General features: G+C 36.1%; 2 protein-coding genes across 2 annotated transcripts in view; both read right to left on the bottom strand.

Annotated features, from left to right (window-relative positions):
• LOC103512422 overlaps window positions 1–17,569 on the bottom strand; it is a 49,665-nt gene extending 32,096 nt beyond the window's left edge. The window contains exon 1 of the mRNA XM_008477187.3: window positions 17,065–17,569. The gene's annotated coding sequence lies outside the window, so the exon portion shown is untranslated. The remainder of the gene's footprint in view (window positions 1–17,064) is intronic.
• Window positions 15,104–16,554, bottom strand: LOC113468756. The gene is made up of 2 exons (XM_026825898.1): window positions 16,313–16,554; window positions 15,104–16,128 (listed from the first exon to the last, which is right to left on the bottom strand). Exons 1-2 carry the CDS (start codon window positions 16,430–16,432, stop codon window positions 15,235–15,237), a joined length of 1,014 nt encoding a protein of 337 aa, XP_026681699.1. The 5' UTR covers window positions 16,433–16,554; the 3' UTR covers window positions 15,104–15,234.
• Window positions 17,570–20,754: the final 3,185 nt, after the last annotated feature.

Raw genomic sequence — 20,754 nt, 5'->3', positions numbered from 1 at the left:
AAGCGGAGATTAGTAATCGGAACTTGTGTATGAGTAATAAAGTAATTTGTATGGATAGATTTTTTTAGAGTTCACTTTCCTTTTTTTTATCAGGAAATCGGAGAGTGTAACCAGAGATCACAATCTGTGTGTGGTCTCTGTTGAAAAAGAAGTTCAACTTATTTGTGTTTTCGAGGAAAGAATGTAAAGCCTAAAGTCCTGTTCACGAGCCGAAAGAGAACAGTTGTTCAGCTCAGTCGGGAATTTTTTTAGAGGTTTGATAGAGGGAACTGTAACTGCCAAGGTTTTATCGTTCCGAAATCGAAGAGAGAAGAAGGATAGGAGAGGAGAAAGCCAGCCGTTCCAAGAACGAACCTTACCTTTTTAGGATTAAATCCGCCCCTGGTGAGAATCAAATCCGGCAAACTCACCTGTTCAGTGTAGGTAAAATACTTACTCACCTGTTCAGTGTAGGTAAAATACTTAAAGTACTCACCTGTTCATGTTCAGTGTAGGTAAAATACTTAAAGTACTCACCTGTTCAGTGTAGGTAAAATACTTAAAGTACTCACCTGTTCAGTTTAGGTATCATCAGTATCAAGTTAATGTATCACCCTATTGGTGAGAAGTAAAACACTAAAGTTGAACGTAGAGATTTCAATAAAACTAAAACGGATACCATCAGTAGTATCACTACTAATCCCTGTAATCACAAACCAACACCCAAGCAATCATCTACGAATACGTAATCCGAGAATTTCTTCTCGACCTTTCCTCATGAGCTCATGACTCAAGATATACGGCAAGATTCTTCTATATCTATAAAAAGATTCTTCAACCTCTTGACCAATCTGTTACGTAAGCTGCCCACAATTGACCTCTGAAGATGACCTGAAGAACTGAACCGTGGACAAGCGGATCTCTGCACCCTAGACCTCCAGTAGACGATGGAGTGATGGTCAGACACGCATGAGAGAAAAATGCAGTTGACGTAATAGTAGATGATATCAAAGATATGTAGGTACTATAGCCAAGACAGAATGGAAAGAAAAATGCAATTGAGATGATAATTTTTGATATCAAAGGTATGAACTGTATAGAGTGGAATGTAGAGATGATGCTTGGAGCGATTGAAGGAGGGAAAGATGACATCTTAACTCTCAATGAAGTATTGGAACTTGGAATAGTCGTAGTGATGGTCAGACACGCACGGCCAAAGGTGGACAAAAAAATGCAATTGGTGTTGTCAAAGGTATGAACTGTCACAATAATTTGTTTAATTGCCACTATGCTCCTGCTCGTATTTTTCAATACTTTCAATTCAAACATGCTTCAAATATTAATGACCCATCCAATGAAAGTAGTTCTGAGCTATTGATGCTTTTTTACTCGGTTTGACAGTATATTGGCATGGGTCAGGTATTTAGCATTGGCTAACTTATGATCGTTGCTAGTTGATATGACAGATGGTAACTCTTCAGAAGACAAATTTAATAATTTAAGTTCATAAACGTTAGTTGACTTATGCAAAGGGATCGTTCAATACCAAGACAACTTTTAAGTACGAGATATCTTAACAATAATTTGTTTAATTGCCACTATGCTCCTGCTCGTATTTTTCAATACTTTCAATTCAAACATGCTTCAAATATTAATGACCCATCTAATGAAAGTAGTTCTGAGCTATTGATGCTTTTTTACTCGGTTTGACAGTATATTGGCATGTGTCAGGTATTTAGCATTGGCTAACTTATGATCGTTGCTAGTTGATATGACAGATGATAGCTCTTCAGAAGACAAATTTAATAATTCAAGTTCATAAAAGTTAATTGACTTATGCAAAGGAATCGTTCAATACCAAGACAACTTTTAAGTACGAGATATCTTAGTATACTACTCGTACATTGCATTGACAGAGAAGTTTTTTTTTCTTTGGACGTTCCAATAGAATTACTTATTTGAAATCAGGCAATGCTTCAAATCGATCATCTTCAATTCATTTTCGAGATCAATTCCGCCAGGAAATAGGAAATAGTTTCAAGAAACCCATAGGTAGTTTTCCAAATGATATCCTCGTCAATTTACTGAAAATTATTTGATTTCATTGGAAATCTTTTGCTTAGCAAATCATTGGCTTTATGGCTTTCCATCTAATTTATTGTAACAAAATTCACCCAATAGTTTCATAATATTGTTATTGTGTATTAGGTGCCTAGAGTATACCATGTATTTGGTTGTTTTAAGTAGTTACTCAATTATATTGCAGGTGATTTTTAAAGCTTGGCTGACCGCATTCTTTGGTTCAATAGAGAATCATTGGCTTTATGGCTTTCCATCTAATTTATTGTAACAAAATTCACCCAATAGTTTCATAATATTGTTATTGTGTATTAGGTGCCTATAGTATACCATGTATTTGGTTGTTGTAAGTAGTTACTCAATTATATTGCAGGTGATTTTTAAAGCTTGGCTGACCGCATTCTTTGGTTCAATAGAGAGGATCGATATTGAAGGTACTGCATCTTATGAACATGAACATGTGCATGTAAATATCTTCAATTATGTCATACAGTCATGTAAGAATCTTTATGATTTTATTTTTAACATGAAAAAAGCACTAAAAGAAGATTCCAGAGAGGTCAGTGCGAGAGATCAAAACAACAAGAATGTTATTGATACTTAATGAAGTTTACCCAAGAGTATCGCACAACTCTGGTTGCCCAGCTATTTATGGCGTTGAGGTTCATCAACAAAGACCCCATATTTCGTAATCCTAAGCATTAGCCTCAACCTTAGTGACCTCAGATTTCATGGCAAAGTATGTCATTTCAGCACAGATAGTCGGTGTAATATGGAGAGAGGAACAGAGGACATACACTTGGTGGATGAACTTGATGCAACAAGAAGCAACATTAAAAAGCAACAACATAAAGAACATAAAGTACACAAACATCTTGGGAGATCATCAGTGAGTGGTAGCACAAACACTACCATCTTCGGTAATGAAGTGATAAAGAAATATATAAAAGCACAAAAAAGAGTAGCAAAGACCTGACAAGAGAAACAAACCTAATAAAAAGGATCATAAACATTTGACGCTACCAATCCCATTCTGGTCACTCAAAACATAACTGACGTAATTACCAGGTAGGTAACCCGCATTGTTGAAGATTTCGCTAATTATTCAACATGGGTGGGTATTGCTATGTTGACATGATTGACCACCATATCTTCATTACTATCCTCTTCTCGTCTATGTGTGACTTTCATCTATTTGTCTATTGATTTCTCCGTATTGGTTTGTTGTGCAATATTTGGTTTTGGCCGTGTGCTTATTTTTGTTTGTTGAATCACTTCCTCAACCTAACTCTCTAATCCGTTATGTTTGTTAGGTATTTATAGGCACTCCAAAAGACCATCAGTCTTACTTATCTATTTTATTTTTTCTCAATTAGGTACCAGTACCAGGATAGGTACTTGTTTTAAAACTTTCAACTGAGTTTTTCTTTAGATACCACTAGATCTGAAGAGACGATTAACATGATCATTAGGAATATTATCAGAGTTAAAAACTTGATGGTTTTGGCTACTGGTTGTGTTGTCATTGGGTGACCTTTGTTACGCAATGATGCAGGTTCACCCATTTTAATGTTCATTATCTCAAATTTAATTTTGCAAATTTCATCATGCTGTGTGGGTTTACAATTTTTTCAAGTTGTTCATTTTCTGTCTGTTGTTATCCATGTTCCAAAGGTAACCGATACCAAGACAAAGAATGTTATGGTTCTTCAAATTTTGTTATGTACCTATTTATTACGAATGTACATTCCTTGTTGGACATGACTTGCTTAATAACTCTTTGAAGTTCCATACCCCCTTGTTGTCCAGATTGCCGATGATCAAGTCCAAGTAAACAGCACAAATTCTACTAACAGTTTCTTTTTATCAGCTAGAATTCGGAAAATGAGTGAACGTACATACCAACAGGTATGTCAGCAATGCCAACATATTCAAAGAGAGAAACACGTCAGAATCTATCTTAATAGAAACTGTCAAGATGTTACAGCAACCTTCATCATGAACTTGACAAGACCAATCTCTTTTCATTGATCTGAATCGTATAATGAGCATCCATTGAAGTAAGCAACTTGACATTGTTTTTGTGAATAATTATTCGTAGGATCTTGAGCGCCTCAATTTGTTAGGTGCCCATGCATGTCACTATCATTAACGTTACTGATGTTCGTTGTAGTATAACTGAGTCTATCGTGGTCCATAGTAATTAGCATAGTTTTTTTTTCTTTATATCTTGATGGAATGTTCTCTTCTGTGATAACATTTTTTACGCATTTTTTTTTTCTAGAACGAGAAGATTATTACTGTTTTTATGTAGGTACTGATATTATAATATTATTATTATGCCTAAATTAATTTTGTGTTCTTTTTTTTCTAGGTAGGTAGGTATCTAACCAGGACAAGATTGTTGTTCTCCTGTTCTTATTTGATAAAAATCGTAAGTACTCTGGTCTACGCCGTTTTATTACTCGCCGAGGCAGGCTCTAATGTTATTCACAGCATTACACTATTCCTATTGTTTTTCCTGCCAGTTCCTCATACGTATTCCATGATGTCAGCATTTTCACTGAGTATGCCTAGACATAGACATGGATTTCTTCCACATTTGCTGGAAATCTTTCCACGCCTAATTTCAGTGTTCTAGAAGAATCCTCATTATTTTTCGCTTCGTCATCCTGTATTCACCTGATTTATTTCTGCATTCGTGGTCATTCCTTTGTAATAACTGACCGTTCTCAATACACACATCATTTCGCGCCGACAGGTGTGTGAGAATGGGTTCATGTTGCAATGTATACACACACTGCGAGCACGATTTGCATTTGTTCTGGCCGATTCCCAGAATGTTGCTAAAGCGGTTATCTAACACGATAGGAAAGATTACTCTGTACGAAAGATTACCCTGCTAATAGAGGCTGATGAACTGCAAAATTTAGCAACTTTACAAAAAACTGAAAAACACACTTGTGTCATCTTGAATAGGGTGTTTATCAAAAATAAACATCTGGATAATAACACCTATGTATGTCTGCCAGTCTGGTAGGTAAACCTTCATTTTATGATAATTTATTTAAGGTCCGAAATAATGATAATTAGTACGAATAGTCATCAAGTCATCAACATTATCTCCTATATCATTGACAGACAGTGTTTTTAGTTTTCTTTCAAAAACTGTGGATCTTCTCCTTGAAATTGGCATTATGTCTTCATTGAGGTAGTTTGGAACATGAAATAATTATCCATACTCATAGTATTCAGTTTTCATTTCTAAAGTAAACATAGCTATTTCAGCATATTCATTATGTGTTGCTACGTTGTCATTTATTATTGCGTGAATGTCCCCATATTGTAATTCTTTAATTGCTTTGGTTAAAGCAAATAATGTTATGGGAGTCGTAATAAAATATGAGTGTTCCATGTACAATGTGTACTAATATACAGCTATGAACCTACTAAGCTCATTTAAAAGGTCTTCGGAGTTTGCTTTGGTCAAAGCAAATAATGTTATGGGAGTCGTAATAAAATATGAGTGTTCCATGTACAATGTGTACTAATACAGCTATGAACCTACTAAGCTCATTTAAAAGGTCTTCGGAGTAGCGTCCTATGGTGAAACAGTGTGTTGGTACGTTGGTAAGTATTGCATCTGCACAATTGGTAATGGCAGGTACTACCTATACACTTTTGCCCAATAAAAGTATTTCATGATCATGACAGATTTTAATTTCATTATTCTTTAGAATCTTTAGAAATTATTTCGTAAAAAAATACCAATTTTTCTCAATTATTTTCAAAATAATCAAAAGTTCAAACAAATCACACTAACAAGTCCCTTCACAAATGCAATCAGTTTGAACCAAATCCAGGTATTAGCGTGCTACTGTACCGCTATACAGAAGCTGTTCCACTCCTACTAAAATTCTTTAAAGATCTACTGCAAAACAACCACGAACCTCCTAAACTAGAAACTGGTGTAAAGCTAATTGAAAACAAGTATGAAGAGAACCGCCTAACATGCTCCAGTAATGTTGATCACACCCACACAGCATGTGAAGAATTTAGTTAATCTGGTAATGATGGATATAGCTGGCAAATTATAGATATAGCTGTGAATGATGGATTTAGCTGGTAATGAAGGTGGATATAGTGCTAATAATGGACATAGGTGGCTAACTTGTTTGGAATTCCGACATTTCTAACTGGATCTCGAGAATTCTGAGATTTATAGCAATTCCAGACACCGGTGTTAATAGGAAGTTTATTTTTATTTCAACACTGTTGGGTTCCTCAGGTGGCCCTCTTCTTAGATGACCTAGAAGACTTCCCATGTGACCAAATACCAGGTCATACCTGACCGTGCATAACTGGTCCAATGTTACACCTAGCTGTTCAGACGTGAATGTGGAGTTTGGGTCAATCCGTTTTGTGGATTTGTTTTTCCTCTTTCTTTTGTTTACATAGGTATACCATGTTCAGATTGTTCAAACATAGGTACATGCCACATGGATGTGTAGTTGGGCCAAATCCGTTTTGAATATTACCTGCATAACTCATGTAGGTACTTTAATTATGACTTACATTATCATGGACGCTCGTTGCTATGTTGAAAGCCAAGAAGAGGTAAGGTAGTAGAATGTTATGAAGGTACAGAATGCCAATTTGCTGGTGGTCTTAAAATCCAGACATTCCAGGTTGAAATATCAACAAATCACTTCCTATTTTCGGTACGTGGCAAAAAGGAAGGTGAGGAAACCGTAGAGACAAAGAGAACCGGTATTTCCCTAAACTTCTTTGGACGATAAGCCAGTGAAACTGAATTTAAGCACATCACTTAACAATATTAGGAGGTTAGGACACACCACTGAATTAAAGCACATACCAGGTCATACCTGACCGTGCATAACTGGTCCAATGTTACACCTAGCTGTTCAGACGTGAATGTGGAGTTTGGGTCAATCCGTTTGTGGATTTGTTTTTCCTCTTTCTTTTGTTTACATACCATGTTCAGATTGTTCAGACATAGGTAGAAACATGCCACATGGATGTGTAGTTGGGCCAGATCCGTTTTGAATATTACCTGCATAACTCATGTAGGTACTTTAATTTGACTTACATTATCATGGACGCTCGTTGCTATGTTGAAAGCCAAGAAGAGGTAAGGTAGTAGAATGTCATGAAGGTACAGAATGCCAATTTGCTGGTGGTCTTAAAATCCAGATATTCCAGGTTGAAATATCAACAAATCACTTCCTATTTTCGGTCCTAGGCAAAAAGGAAGGTGAGGAAAGCAACAAATGAAGCACATAACATTAACCAGTTAACCACATAGAGTGAAGACATGATAATTCGTATGAAACCACTCAATGTTCTTCGCGTTGATAGTGAAAGCGGTTAATTGTTCTCGCGAGTTCATATTTTCGAGGCAGGTAAAGCTTTGAAGTTTTGTTGTTTGATAAATTGATTATGTTTGAAGATAATTGGAAGATTGTATACGATACGAGGAGGGAGGAGGTACATACATACCTACATAGGACATAGGTAGATATAAGGTACTTTAATAACGATAACAACTAAAATTAACTACAAAAATTATCGAGTGCCGATCAAGATACTGAGTTGGTATTGGTAAGCTATCTTACCTATCTATCTAATTATGATTACCCTTTATCGGAATCCACTAAAGTTCAAATCGTACAGAAGGCAAGAATGAAGTAGGTACCTTCGTACCTAGGTAGGTATGTACCCATATGTTATAGGTAGGTAATTAATTCACGAAACACATGAGATTTCCTTTCTAGTTTTTTTGGAAGAAGAATCTAAGGGGTATGACTATGTAATTATGTATAAATAAATTGAAAGTCCAATCTATTACTCCCCCAGAGTCCAGACTTCCAGAGGTTATAATTCAGCACTTACACTTCCTAGCTGGAGTCTGAGTCTGATGACTGCCAGGCATACTTGACTCGCAGAAATTAGCAGCAAGGGATTCTATTTAGTATTCAGGCACATTTTTATCGCCCATTTTTGCTCATTACTGAATAAACCATAAATCATAATTGATGAAAAGAAAGCGCCTCTAAAACCAATAAAAATCAAAGCTCAGGGCAGTTGGATTGGATAATACCCGAGGTAGAGCCAAAGCATTTCATGTCAGGCATTACTGATAAATTACCAAGATAGTGTCCCAACTTACCAACTTGAATACGGAAAGAAATTTAAAAGTCAAGATTTACCTCAGGAAACGACAGAGACGGATTAAGCTGAAATGTTAGAGAAATTGCTCGTTTGGCTGAAGAGAAATGAGTCAAATGGATCTCTTTATTGCTTTTTGTTGTTAATTGACAGGTCAACATACATTTTGGCAAAATATACGCTATTTGCAATACTTTCAAACTAAACATCGAAGACAACATGACAAAACAAAGTTAAAGTAAGTTTTTAGACAATAATTGAAACCTGGATTACCTATACTACCTATAGGTACATATCGTATATTTTTTGTTTGTTTCATACGTATCGATTTAACGTGGTGAAAAAATACTTCTCTAAAAGTATTTTTTCGAAGTAGAAATGAATGATCATTTAGTATTCAGGCACATTTTTATCGCCCATTTTTGCTCATTACTGAATAAACCATAAATCATAATTGGTGAAAAGAAAGCGCCTCTAAAGCCAATAAAAATCAAAGCTCAGGGCAGTTGGATTGGATAATACCCGAGGTAGAGCCAAAGCATTTCTTGTCAGGCATTACTGATAAATTACCAAGATAGTGTCCCAACTTACCAACTTGGATACGGAAAGAAATTTAAAAGTCAAGATTTACCTCAGGAAACGACAGAGACGGATTGAGCTGAAATGTTAGAGAAATTGCTCGTTTGGCTGAAGAGAAATGAGTCAAATCGATCTCTTTATTGCTTTTTGTTGTTAATTGACAGGTCAACATACATTTTGGCAAAATAGATATACCTACGCTATTTGCAATACTTTCAAACTAAACATCGAAGACAACATGACAAAACAAAGTTAAAGTAAGTTCTTAGACAATAATTGAAACCTGGATTACCTATAGGTACATATCGTATATTTTTTTGTTTGTTTCATACGTATCGATTTAACGTGGTGAAAAAATACTTCTCTAAAAGTATTTTTACGAAGTAGAAATGAATGATAACAACGCTATCAATGAGAAACGAGAGAACAAAAAGGTGTGAAAGTTGACAAGAAGATAAAAGAAGAAAACGAAGCAAGACTAATCCAAAGCGAGAACAAGCAACAAAGACGGTATAAAAAGACAAAGGAAACCTTTAGAAGTTTAGAGAATAGAGAAAGGTCAATTCAAAGTTTAAATCTCGGCAAGAACAATTGGACAATAGAATAAGACACTTGTCTCTAGAGCATGATAGATGCCGAAAAAGTGCTTCTGTAAATGGGACGGCAAAATGATGTTTGTCAAGACAGTTGTGTTCAATTTGAATAATTATAAATTTATTAGGTAGGTTCATTATAATAGTGAATAGACAGAATTAATTTGGCAAAAGCGAGAAAAAATATTACATTAAAATAAGTACGATGTATGTATGTAGGTACTTCATTTAAATTAATCACGTATATTTGTAGTTGGGCACTTATTTCAGACAGGTGTGTTAGTAGAACTTCCTACCCATTGTGTTAAAGCGATTTTCCCTTCTCAAGAGATTTAAAAAGAAATCATTTGCTACAAGTCGTGAATTCAATTCCACACAAGCCAAATACCTGCATCGTTTATGATACCTGGATAAATAAATAACGCATGCTAGCAAGATATTGAAGTCTATAAAAACCAGACAGAATCAATGTTAGATCAGGTCACACTCCTGGCATAGTAAAAGCAAAATCAGTTGTTTTTATAATGAAAAGAAAGTAAACGAAACTCGTTTGGTTCACAATGTTAACAATTTAACCCATAGTGTCATGGAAAGAATCAATCAACTGGTTTTAAATACAGGCTCAGAGTTGTTTGACAAAGAAAATTGATGAGAGAGTTGAAAACGTTCTGGTAGATGCAGAAATGGGAGGAAACAACGAAGAATACCTAACTATCGTTATGATCCCGATTAACCGCTTTTGGAATAAAATGTAGAGCGGTTTTGTGATGTTTGTGTAGAAATATCAAGGATGCTCTATGACAAGAATTATGCCGGAAGACAACTCTTTGAGAGCAAATTTACAAACGTTTTGACCATCTTGTATGGAATGGAAGTAAAATAAGTAGACATGTTTTCCTAGAAAAAAAAAAAAAAAAAACAATCAGCGGTAGTTCTAACAAGGGTACTAACAGCATATCGAGGGTTAACTTAAGCCAATAAACTTTATCACTACGCATGACGAATCAAAAGTTAATGTTGCATGTTTATGTGGCGTGCACAGAGATAAAAAATTTGAAATTCATGACCTCAAGACTGGTTTGAAAAAATCCGACTTGACGTCCAAAGGCTCTGTTAAGTTTAACGCTTTGTAGCTTTGTAACTAAAGTAGTTCAGATTTGTAGGGACATTTATTTAGATATCCCTGCTTTTCAGTAACACTGTACCTCGGTATAGTAGGTATATTAAGTTGTATTTTTTTTTGGCTAAAGCTAAGAATACGATTGTATAGTTAGTAGCTTTGTAACTAAAGTAGTTCAGATTTGTAGGGACATTTATTTAGATATCCCTGCTTTTCAGTAACACTGTACCTCGGTATAGTAGGGTAAGTGTACCATTTATTCGCCCACTTAAAAAACGTACCATTTATTGGCCCACCTGCCCACATTAATTTTTCTAATTTTTGTTTTTAGATTCCCCCCGGTACGTCACTGTTTGGACTCTCGCCCCCCTCGACAAAATTCTGGATACGGCCCTGATAGGTGCTCCCAAGTTTTCCATCCAAGCTCAAGGGGGTAGCCACTTCTGTTTCTGACCTAATTAGTAATTCAGTACGTTTTCCTCACTCATTATTACTGAACTTGATGGAAGTTTCGCTTTCAGCTGCTTTCCAGCTACTCGTGCAATCTGTCCGTCACTTTTGATGTAGAGATGTGCTTACTCCCTGGGGTGTGAAACTCAGTGGTGAATGATAACCTTTGCAGATGAGGGATGATTAGAAATCATAGAAAAACGTGGAAAAAACTGACCGACGCAACCCACAGGTAAGTAAAGTTTAAATTGGACTTTTGTAGGTTTAAAATGTTTAAATAGACTTTTTTAGATTTCATATGAGGGCATCGGCAGTAAAAAGGTCTAAATATCTCGTCATTGACTCGGTGGTGTAGTGGTCAAGACTCTCTCCTGGTAAATAGGACTTGGGTTCAATACCAAACGGGGTGATAGGGTTTGGAAACAACATCTGCTTTGGCTTTGTTGCTACATTGCACAGTTGAAAGTCCACGGAATTGACCAGCACCAAGAGCATGCCAACTTTTAGACCAAGTCGCCAAGAATGACTGTTTAAAATGCACGCATCGCATTTAAACCATGAAGAATCTCCAGATGAATGAAAACTCATGTAATTCACATATGGATAACAAATCTTAAATAATTATGTAGTTCAATGAAGAGTTCCTCCTTTGTATCAGAATCTATCAGTTATTGTTGAAAGTCCACGGAATTGACCAGCACCAAGAGCATGCCAACTTTTAGACCAAGTCGCCAAGAATGACTGTTTAAAATGCACGCATCACATTTAAACCATCAAGAATCTCCAGGTGAATGAAAACTCTTGTAATTCACATATGGATAACAAATCTTAAATAATTATGTAGTTCAATGAAAAGTTCCTCCTTTGTATCAGAATCTATCAGTTATCTTCCTTTGTGTCAGCAGAAATTCAAAGACGTTCTAGAGTTTTCTGCTAATGAGCAGTTCGCGTCGGTTTCAGCAACCACTGATGTGCTCACCAAAGTACTTCCTCAATTAGAAGATGACTGACAGACTACGAGATTTTCAAGTAGCATTTACCCTTGACCCAGTGCCGGTTAGGATGGAAAGGGAACATACATGGGTGTTGGGTGGGTACATGTAGAGTATGTTACCTACTAGTTTGTTAATAGTAACCAAGAAGAGATTAACAAAGAGAAGAAGAGGACTACTGTATAATATTGTGGAAAGAGAAGGAGAATGAAGGAAAATTGGATTCTTTGATGAATGTGATGGTGGTGATTTAGTGAGAAGTGAAAACATCCTGAATGGTGCAGCTTGTATTTTCATGCTGTTTGCCCTGAACTAATATTTTGTCCCTGCATGCAACTCCGTAACTTATAGATTTGGAACCTTTGAGTACTGCCTATAACCCTTTCCAAATCTCGGCGCTTCGGGAAAAATCCTTTTGGTCCAAATTAATTAAATCGGGAGATTATTTTTTTTTATTTAGACTCTTTATTGGTTGTAATTCAATCTACCTACACAAATAAGAAAATACAATGAAAGGACGAAATTATTGCCTGGGGCAATTTATACCATTCAACCATTATTCTAAGGCGAAGAGACTTTTCTGTCCTCAAACTCCTCTTGTATCCACCACTATCTCCTCCAGGACAAGCTGGGCAGCATTGGATTTTCACAAAAGAATAAATTTGCACTTAACGACCATCGTCTTGGCACTACCAGTCTTCCCGATGTAATTGATTGGGATCCAATGATTCATTTGAGAAGCCGTCGAACATTAGCAGCTCATCCGTACGACCTCACATGTCATGGGGGAAACCATTGAAACCATTGGATAGACATTAGACCGTACGATAACAGAGGGGGGGATACGACGAACCTGTAAATATGAGTCAAGGTCAGAATGAAGCACTCATAGAAAGTGAGGCAAAGTGATTAGGACGAGTATGTTTGAAGTTCATTAGAGAAGATGTTTGAGCCGCGAACCGCGCGACCTGCATACTAAACTGTGACGCTAAGTCCACACTTGGACACTTGGCTACCAAGCGGGCAACTTCTGACCTCTTATTGGACACTTGGCCACCAAGTGGGCAACTTGTGACCTCTTACACCAAATGATGGCAAAAGGCAAAACGTTTGCCCCTCTAACCTCTGGGGGCAAGTTTTGATGCCAGTATTCACAGTACTCCTGACCTTTCTGGGCAAATGACAGGTTATAAAATTATGATAAACATATCATCATCGTATTAGGTATTAACAGAAGATGAAATTGCAACGTATCTTGCTAATTTTTGATAATCTCCTTGGTCTGTATGGCGTCACATAATTGAACCTAGTAAGTAAACAAATATTGAAGCTGATACATATAAGATACCTATCGAACATTGATTACATAATGCTACCTGATAAGAATTTATCGACCACTGAATTTAAATTTAAACTTTGGTTTTCCTGTTGGGGGAAAAAAAAACATAAACAAGAACAAAAAATTAGAAGAAAGTGCGAAATAGAGGAAAAGAGAGGTGTGGTGAAATTTCAAGTCGTTAAAAAAGAAGATAAAGAAGAAGAAGAAGATATGTGGCGTATGGTACAGGTGGGCCAATAAATGGTACGTTTTTTAGGTGGGCGAATAAATGGTACACTTATCCAACATAAACAAGAACAAAAAATTAGAAGAAAGTGCGAAATAGAGGAAAAGAGAGGTGTGGTGAAATTTCAAGTCGTTAAAAAAGAAGACATATAGTTAGTTAGCTCGTTGCCTCGTTATTCTCGCATTTCACTTCATTTCTAAAGTCGACAGTTTTTGCAATCGAATTTGGCAAATGTTTTGTCAAACTCGATCTGAAACAGCTGTGCTTGTCCCCTCGAACATTTCACCTGTTGTAATATTGGTCTAAAAAAATTTACCCCTTGTCTACTCAAGTTAAATTGAAAGAAGAAGAAGAAGAAGAAGAAGAAGAAGAAGAAGAAGAAGAAGAAGAAGAGGGGGAAAACTGCAAAGAATTCGAAGCAGAATCTTCACCAAAGTTTTCCCTCATTTTGTTCGGGTGAGTTGGTAAGTGGTGGTTTGTTTTTTTGTTATTTCGTTGTTAGTTTATTTATTTACCAATATTATTATTTTATGTTGGTGTTTGAGTTTTGTTTTTTTTTTTCCCCGGAATGAATGAGCAAAAATAATACCTAATTAAAAAGTACCTATTATTTATTTGTCTTGTTGAGCAATGTGTGTTCTCCGATTCAACAATGCAGCGATGTTGTATTTGATTTTGTATGTCTGTTCTTTCACCATAAAGATCTCGAACGGCTAATCCCATCTTTGGGAAAATTGTATGGGCCTTTTTTTCCCGAGTTTCATTCCTTTAAATGTATGTAGATATACCTTTTACCATTACCTCAAGAGTTTATTAACTTTCATCAATACATGGCGTGATACAAAATTTGGTCACTAAAGCTACAGAATTTGCCACAAAAGCCATGCCAATTCGACACCGCCGAATTTTACACGTAAGACCAGCCACTCACCATCATGTATCAGGTAGACCTGACTGGTGAACCTGATCAGGTATACCTGATAGTGACTGACTGGCGTAAGGTAACACTACCTATACGCTAGAGATTCGGGGTATCAAGATAATAGAGTTCAATTAATGATTACAGACAGGCCCCTAGGGGTCTGCAACGAGATATTATAAGAGAAGAAAGTTTAAAGCTTTTTTGTATTGTTTAATAAATAAAAGGTATTTTATATGTATGTATAATACCCTAAACTTCTTTGGACGATAAGCCAGTGAAACTGAATTTAAGCACATCACTTAACAATATTAGGAGGTTAGGACACACCACTGAATGAAAGCAAAAGCAACAAACAAAGCACATAAGCACATAACTTCAAAAACCTGCCGAATCGGTTCGTGTAAAGATACACAGGCGTGCTTACTGGAACTTGGCCTGGCGCACTGCCGTGCGCTCAGTATAGTTAGTTAGCTCGTTGCCTCGTTATTCTCGCATTTCACTTCATTTCTAAAGTCGACAGTTTTTGCAATCGAATTTGGCAAATGTCTTGCCGAACTCGATTTGAAACAGCTGTGCTTGTTCCCTCGAACATTTCACCTGTTGTAATATTGGTCTAAAAAAATTTACCCCTTGTCTACTCAAGTTAAATTGAATATAAAATTTGTTTTATTGAGTTCAAGGTACATAAATAAAAGATTAACAATATTGATGCTATTTATAGGCAGGTACAAGTCTTCTTCCGTTGTACTAGATCTTCCTATTTAGATCAATGTCTATATTGGTCTACTTCTTTTTCAAAATGTTCTCTGATTGATGTAAGTTCGATACAAAAGGATTGTAATCTGGGAGCAATCTGAAGCCATTCTTCATCATTTGAGATTCGTTCAGTACTAATGCTGATTACATTCTTGCCATGGTCGAGAGGTGCTTTTGCAGAAATCTCAGCATTTAGAATATGTTGAATCACTACATTTCTCAATAATATCGCTTCTTCCACCAGCTTTTGGCATGCATGTTTTGCATTCATAATAGTGATTGCGACTTTATCAAGTTTATCATTTAGCTTGTAATATTTGTTTTCTGGATTTGCAGTTGATAAATTCGGCGAATGATTATCTTGGAGTTCCTTTTTTGCTATGATGGTTGTGTGTGTTCTCCTATTACTATTCTTCTTGACTACTGTTTCTTGATTTCTTTTATTGACTACCAAGTCCTTTGGATCTTTCAGTGTACTCAATTTTCTTTGGAATGGTTCATTGATTTTATCATGATCAATAATCTGTCGATTTGGTTCAAAGTTATTCGTATGTGTGATCTTAGTATCATTGGCATTTTCAGGGTCGCCTGGATTGTCATTATTTTCAATATGTTTCCGTTCTTCAATAATATTTTCATTATGTTTTGATATGTATTCCATGAACTGACACACTCCAGCAAGCTGATTTGTAATCATCTTCTCAAGTTCGATAATCTTATCGTTTTTAATTTTCAATTCATTTTTATATTCTTCAATAATTTTCACACGATTTCTTGAATCGAGAAGAAATATTTCTGCATGTTCTTCTTGTTGCTTTATGATATTTGTCTTGAGGTCATTTACTATTCTGAATTGGTTTAACAGTTCATCTTGTTCTTTTCTTCTGACATTCCCCAAGTTCATGTCAATCTCCTTTTTATTCAGTTCACTTTCCAAATACACCAGTCGATCGTGCATACTTTGAATGTATTCTTCATTTTCGATTATTTTCACACCAGGGGTTTTCTTGTATGCTTGAAACATTTTTTACCTTATAGCTCCGAGCTGTTTTTCCTTGACGGTTTTATTGTTTGCTACCCAAGTTCATGTCAATCTCCTTTTTATTCAGTTCACTTTCCAAATACACCAGTCGATCGTGCATACTTTGAATGTATTCTTCATTTTCCATTATTTTCGCACCAGGGGTTTTCTTGTATGCTTGAAACATTTTTTACCTTATAGCTCCAAGCTGTTTTTCCTTGACGGTTTTATTGTTTGCTACGAATTTTCTTTACACTTTTCTGTTTTCCTTTTTTCAAAACTTTTTATAAAGATTTTTTTTTTTTCAATTTCAAGGAGAGTAAGCTATTTTTAGTTAGGTACCTGGGATATTCTAAAAATAAAAATGAATTGTTTTAAGATTTTAGCTAGACACTATGAAAAAACACAGCTGGAAGAAATACTTAATATTATGTATTAGTAGGTTATGCATGTAAAAAAGTATCAATTCAGTAAAGATTATTTGTTGAATCGAAGGGAAAGTCCTCTATGAGTTCTAAATTAGAGGCATATATCTACTTTACATTCGTAATAAAGGTCTCAAACTTGAACCAGGCCAAATTCCTTTCATTTTTATAACGAACAAAAGTAAAAATAGCTAAAGACAGAATCTATATTACATTATGTAGATGCATACCAACATAATGTACTAACCAAATTCGTGCACTTACATATTAGATGGACAATTTCGGTAAACATCACAGAATAGAACAAATTTTCATTCTATGTATGTTGTAGCATGCTCTTATGCTAAAGTTAGTACCTACAATGCAAAATTGACCACAAAAAAGGTGTACTCACAATTAAAATCCAAATCGGTTGAAATTACACACACTGATAAAAAAACGTTGACTAAAAATCAAACTTCCGAACGGTCTTAATAAACGAAATTATCACTCCAAGACGACCTGCGATCACGACTGACACCAAATGACTGAAGACTCGAAATATTTTTTTAGAAAGGTAACCAGAACGGTTTGGAATATGAAGATGGTTCTGATGGTAGGAATGAACTGAAGCGGGGAAAGATTGAGGAGTTGGTATTATACTGCGGCCTACATTCACTCCATAACCCACATTGAAACACTGGAGAACAGAGAGTACTGAAACATCTAGTGCTGAGGGGAAGCATGGAGGAGAATGGTTACAGGTGTTAGAACCACTAGAGACACTAGACAGAATAGTGTTTCGACAAATCAGTCAGGACGAAGATGAAACTCCTAGGACTCACAGTTCAAAAAGGGCTGAACAATGGGGCTTTGCATCTGTAGAACATGACAACGATAAGGCCTTAAGTCACCATAATGGTTGATGCCCGATTCAGTATTATCAGTGAGAACATGAGGGGACTGAGAATTTTTGAGAAATTTGTGGAGATGTCAGAACTCCCATTGTCCCATATGAGAAAACTGAAAATTAGTGGAGATGCCATAACTCCCTAGTAGGAAAGCTGAAAATTAGTGGAGATGGCAAAACTCTCACATACAAATGAAAGTAAATAGCAGATATATCCCAGACTTTTACATAAGAAAACTGAAAATTAGTGGAGATGCCAGAAGTTCATGATGAGAAAGCTGAAAATTAGTGAAGATGCCAGAATTACCAGAAAGATAAGAAGGAACTAAAATCAAAGTTCATCACACCATGTTTTATCAGAGAGTAGGATATCAAAATATGAAAGATAACTAGGTTCTCATTAAGCAGTCATTAAATTTAATCAACTATAACCTATAACAATTACCACTTTAACTACTTTAGGGAGTTATTAGGCACTTCTAATTCTAAACATGGATTTGTACAAATAATGTTTTATCTACACCTAGAGTTTGTAATTTATTTTCTAACAAAATTACAATACAACCTTTCTAGTTACAACGAAAAATTAAAAAAATACAGAAATAATATAAAAAATAAATAAAAAAAGTATCCTTCCTCAATTAGAAGATGACTGACAGACTACGAGATTTTCAAGTAGCATTTACCCTTGACCCAGTGCCGGTTAGGATGGAAAGGGAACATACATGGGTGTTGGGTGGGTACATGTAGAGTATGTTACCTACTAGTTTGTTAATAGTAACCAAGAAGAGATTAACAAAGAGAAGAAGAGGACTACTGTATAATATTGTGGAAAGAGAAGGAGAATGAAGGAAAATTGGATTCTTTGATGAATGTGATGGTGGTGATTTAGTGAGAAGTGAAAACATCCTGAATGGTGCAGCTTGTATTTTCATGCTGTTTGCCCTGAACTAATATTTTGTCCCTGCATGCAACTCCGTAACTTATAGATTTGGAACCTTTGAGTACTGCCTATAACCCTTTCCAAATCTCGGCGCTTCGGGAAAAATCCTTTTGGTCCAAATTAATTAAATCGGGAGATTATTTTTTTTTATTTAGACTCTTTATTGGTTGTAATTCAATCTACCTACACAAATAAGAAAATACAATGAAAGGACGAAATTATTGCCTGGGGCAATTTATACCATTCAACCATTATTCTAAGGCGAAGAGACTTTTCTGTCCTCAAACTCCTCTTGTATCCACCACTATCTCCTTTTTTTTTTTTTTTTAAGAGGTTTGACAGAGGGAACTGTAACTGCTATGGTCTTATCGTCCCGAAATCGAAGAGAGAAGGAAGACAGGATAGGAGAAAGCCAGCCGTTCCGAGAACGAACATTATCCCATTAGGATAAAATCCGCCCCGGGCGGGAATCGAACCCGCGGCCTAGCGCTTACAAGGCAGACGCACTACCAACTAAGCTAACTAGGCTGGCTCTTATTGATGTTTGATGGAGAGAAATGAAACAACAAAGGACTTTAGAAAGCCAATAGTTCCAAAAATGAACCTTATTTGTTTCAGAATAAAGTTCGCAACCAGCGGGAATGGAATTCTCTGAAAGAGTGGAAAGGAAACTTAATTTACATGTCTCGTTTTACTGACTTTAACATGGAGAGAAATGAAACAACAAAGGACTTTAGAAAGCCAATAGTTCCAAAAATGAACCTTATTTGTTTCAGAATAAAGTTCGCAACCAGTGGGAATGGAATCCTCTGAAAGAGTTGAAAGGAAACTTAATTTATATGTCTCGTTTTACTGACTTTAACAGTCAAATAAAAGATAGAGAAAAGCAGATAATGAAAACATGTCTGGGAACGCGGATCTAGGTGTCCAGTATAGACGCGTTAAATTAAAACCATACTACCTGGTTAAATAATACTCTTTCCCTTCATTGATAATTTTTGATGAAAGTGTGATAATAACTAAATTTATTTGAGTTATGCTACCTACGTATGTATGTACTACTTATGTAGTAGATTTTTCCTCATGGCCCATAGGTTTTTTTTTCCAAATTAGATAGTTAATTTAAATTCATGTAGGATTTCTGTAACAACAAGTAAAGCTGATACTATGAAGATATTTTGAAAGTAGGTATCTATTCTGCTGAGCTACATACATCATTGAGTGTTTAACATCATCATAGAAAATGGAAACCCTATTCATATGGTATAAAATTGTAAATCATGTGTGTGCAGCAGCTGAGCTAAGGAACACGTTTTGGAGCTTTTGTGGTCAAGTTCTAGAAGAGGAAAATGGTTACATTGCTCGTACTTTGGGATTCCATCTGTCGTGTTCTCGACATTGCTTGAACAAAAGGAAATTAGAAATCTCGATGTGAACAATAGGATGGTCATAAAGAAAACAGGTGTATGTGGTTACCTCAGTCCTAAGTACAAACATTTAAGTATTTCATGAGACCGAGTTGACCGCTGTACTTTGGAAAATGCGATGATTTACAATTTTATACCATATTTCCCTTTGGATATTTGGAGTTCAGTGTGTCCTTGAAAAGGGTTTCCATTTTCTATGATGCTGTTAAACACTCAATGATGTATGTTGCTCATACCATAGCACAAAAGCTTTAAATGTCCATGGATTCTTCCTTCCTACGGTTCCTACGCACGGCTATATTTAGGGGGCCCGCCCCCCTCCACTCGGTCTTCATCTTTGCTCCCTCACTGTGGAGCGCACTCCGAAAATTTGGGGCATCCCCCTGCTACATCACTGTTTACTGTTTGGACTCCTGGGCCCCTCCTCCTTGATGAAATCCTGGATACGGGACTCTGTCCCTACGAAAAAGGAAAGACTAGAAGTATTTAGATTGGCTTTCACGGGCCACAGTGTGACCGAAAACCAGACTAGCTCTTCTTCATTTGATAAGTCGAAATCTTTTCCATTCCTATCCAAACATCCGGACTATTCTGGACGAAGCCTTAACCTTAAGAGTTTCAGTCTCCATCTGGATTATAAATGGTACCACACTTCAATACGATTGCAGCTCTAACAAGAGTGATTCTAACCTGACGGAAGACAACTTGGAATATTCAATCAAGTGGAACTTGATCTTGCAAGTGTCTTCTCGATTTATCATCCACTCCCTACGAAAAAGGAAAGACTAGAAGTATTTAGATTGGCTTTCACGGGCCACAGTGTGA

The sequence above is a fragment of the Diaphorina citri genome, unplaced genomic scaffold, assembly GCF_000475195.1.
Source record: "Diaphorina citri unplaced genomic scaffold, Diaci psyllid genome assembly version 1.1 scaffold835, whole genome shotgun sequence".
In the NCBI taxonomy this organism is placed as follows: domain Eukaryota; kingdom Metazoa; phylum Arthropoda; class Insecta; order Hemiptera; family Psyllidae; genus Diaphorina; species Diaphorina citri.
This window is presented reverse-complemented; position numbering and strand designations above follow the sequence as displayed.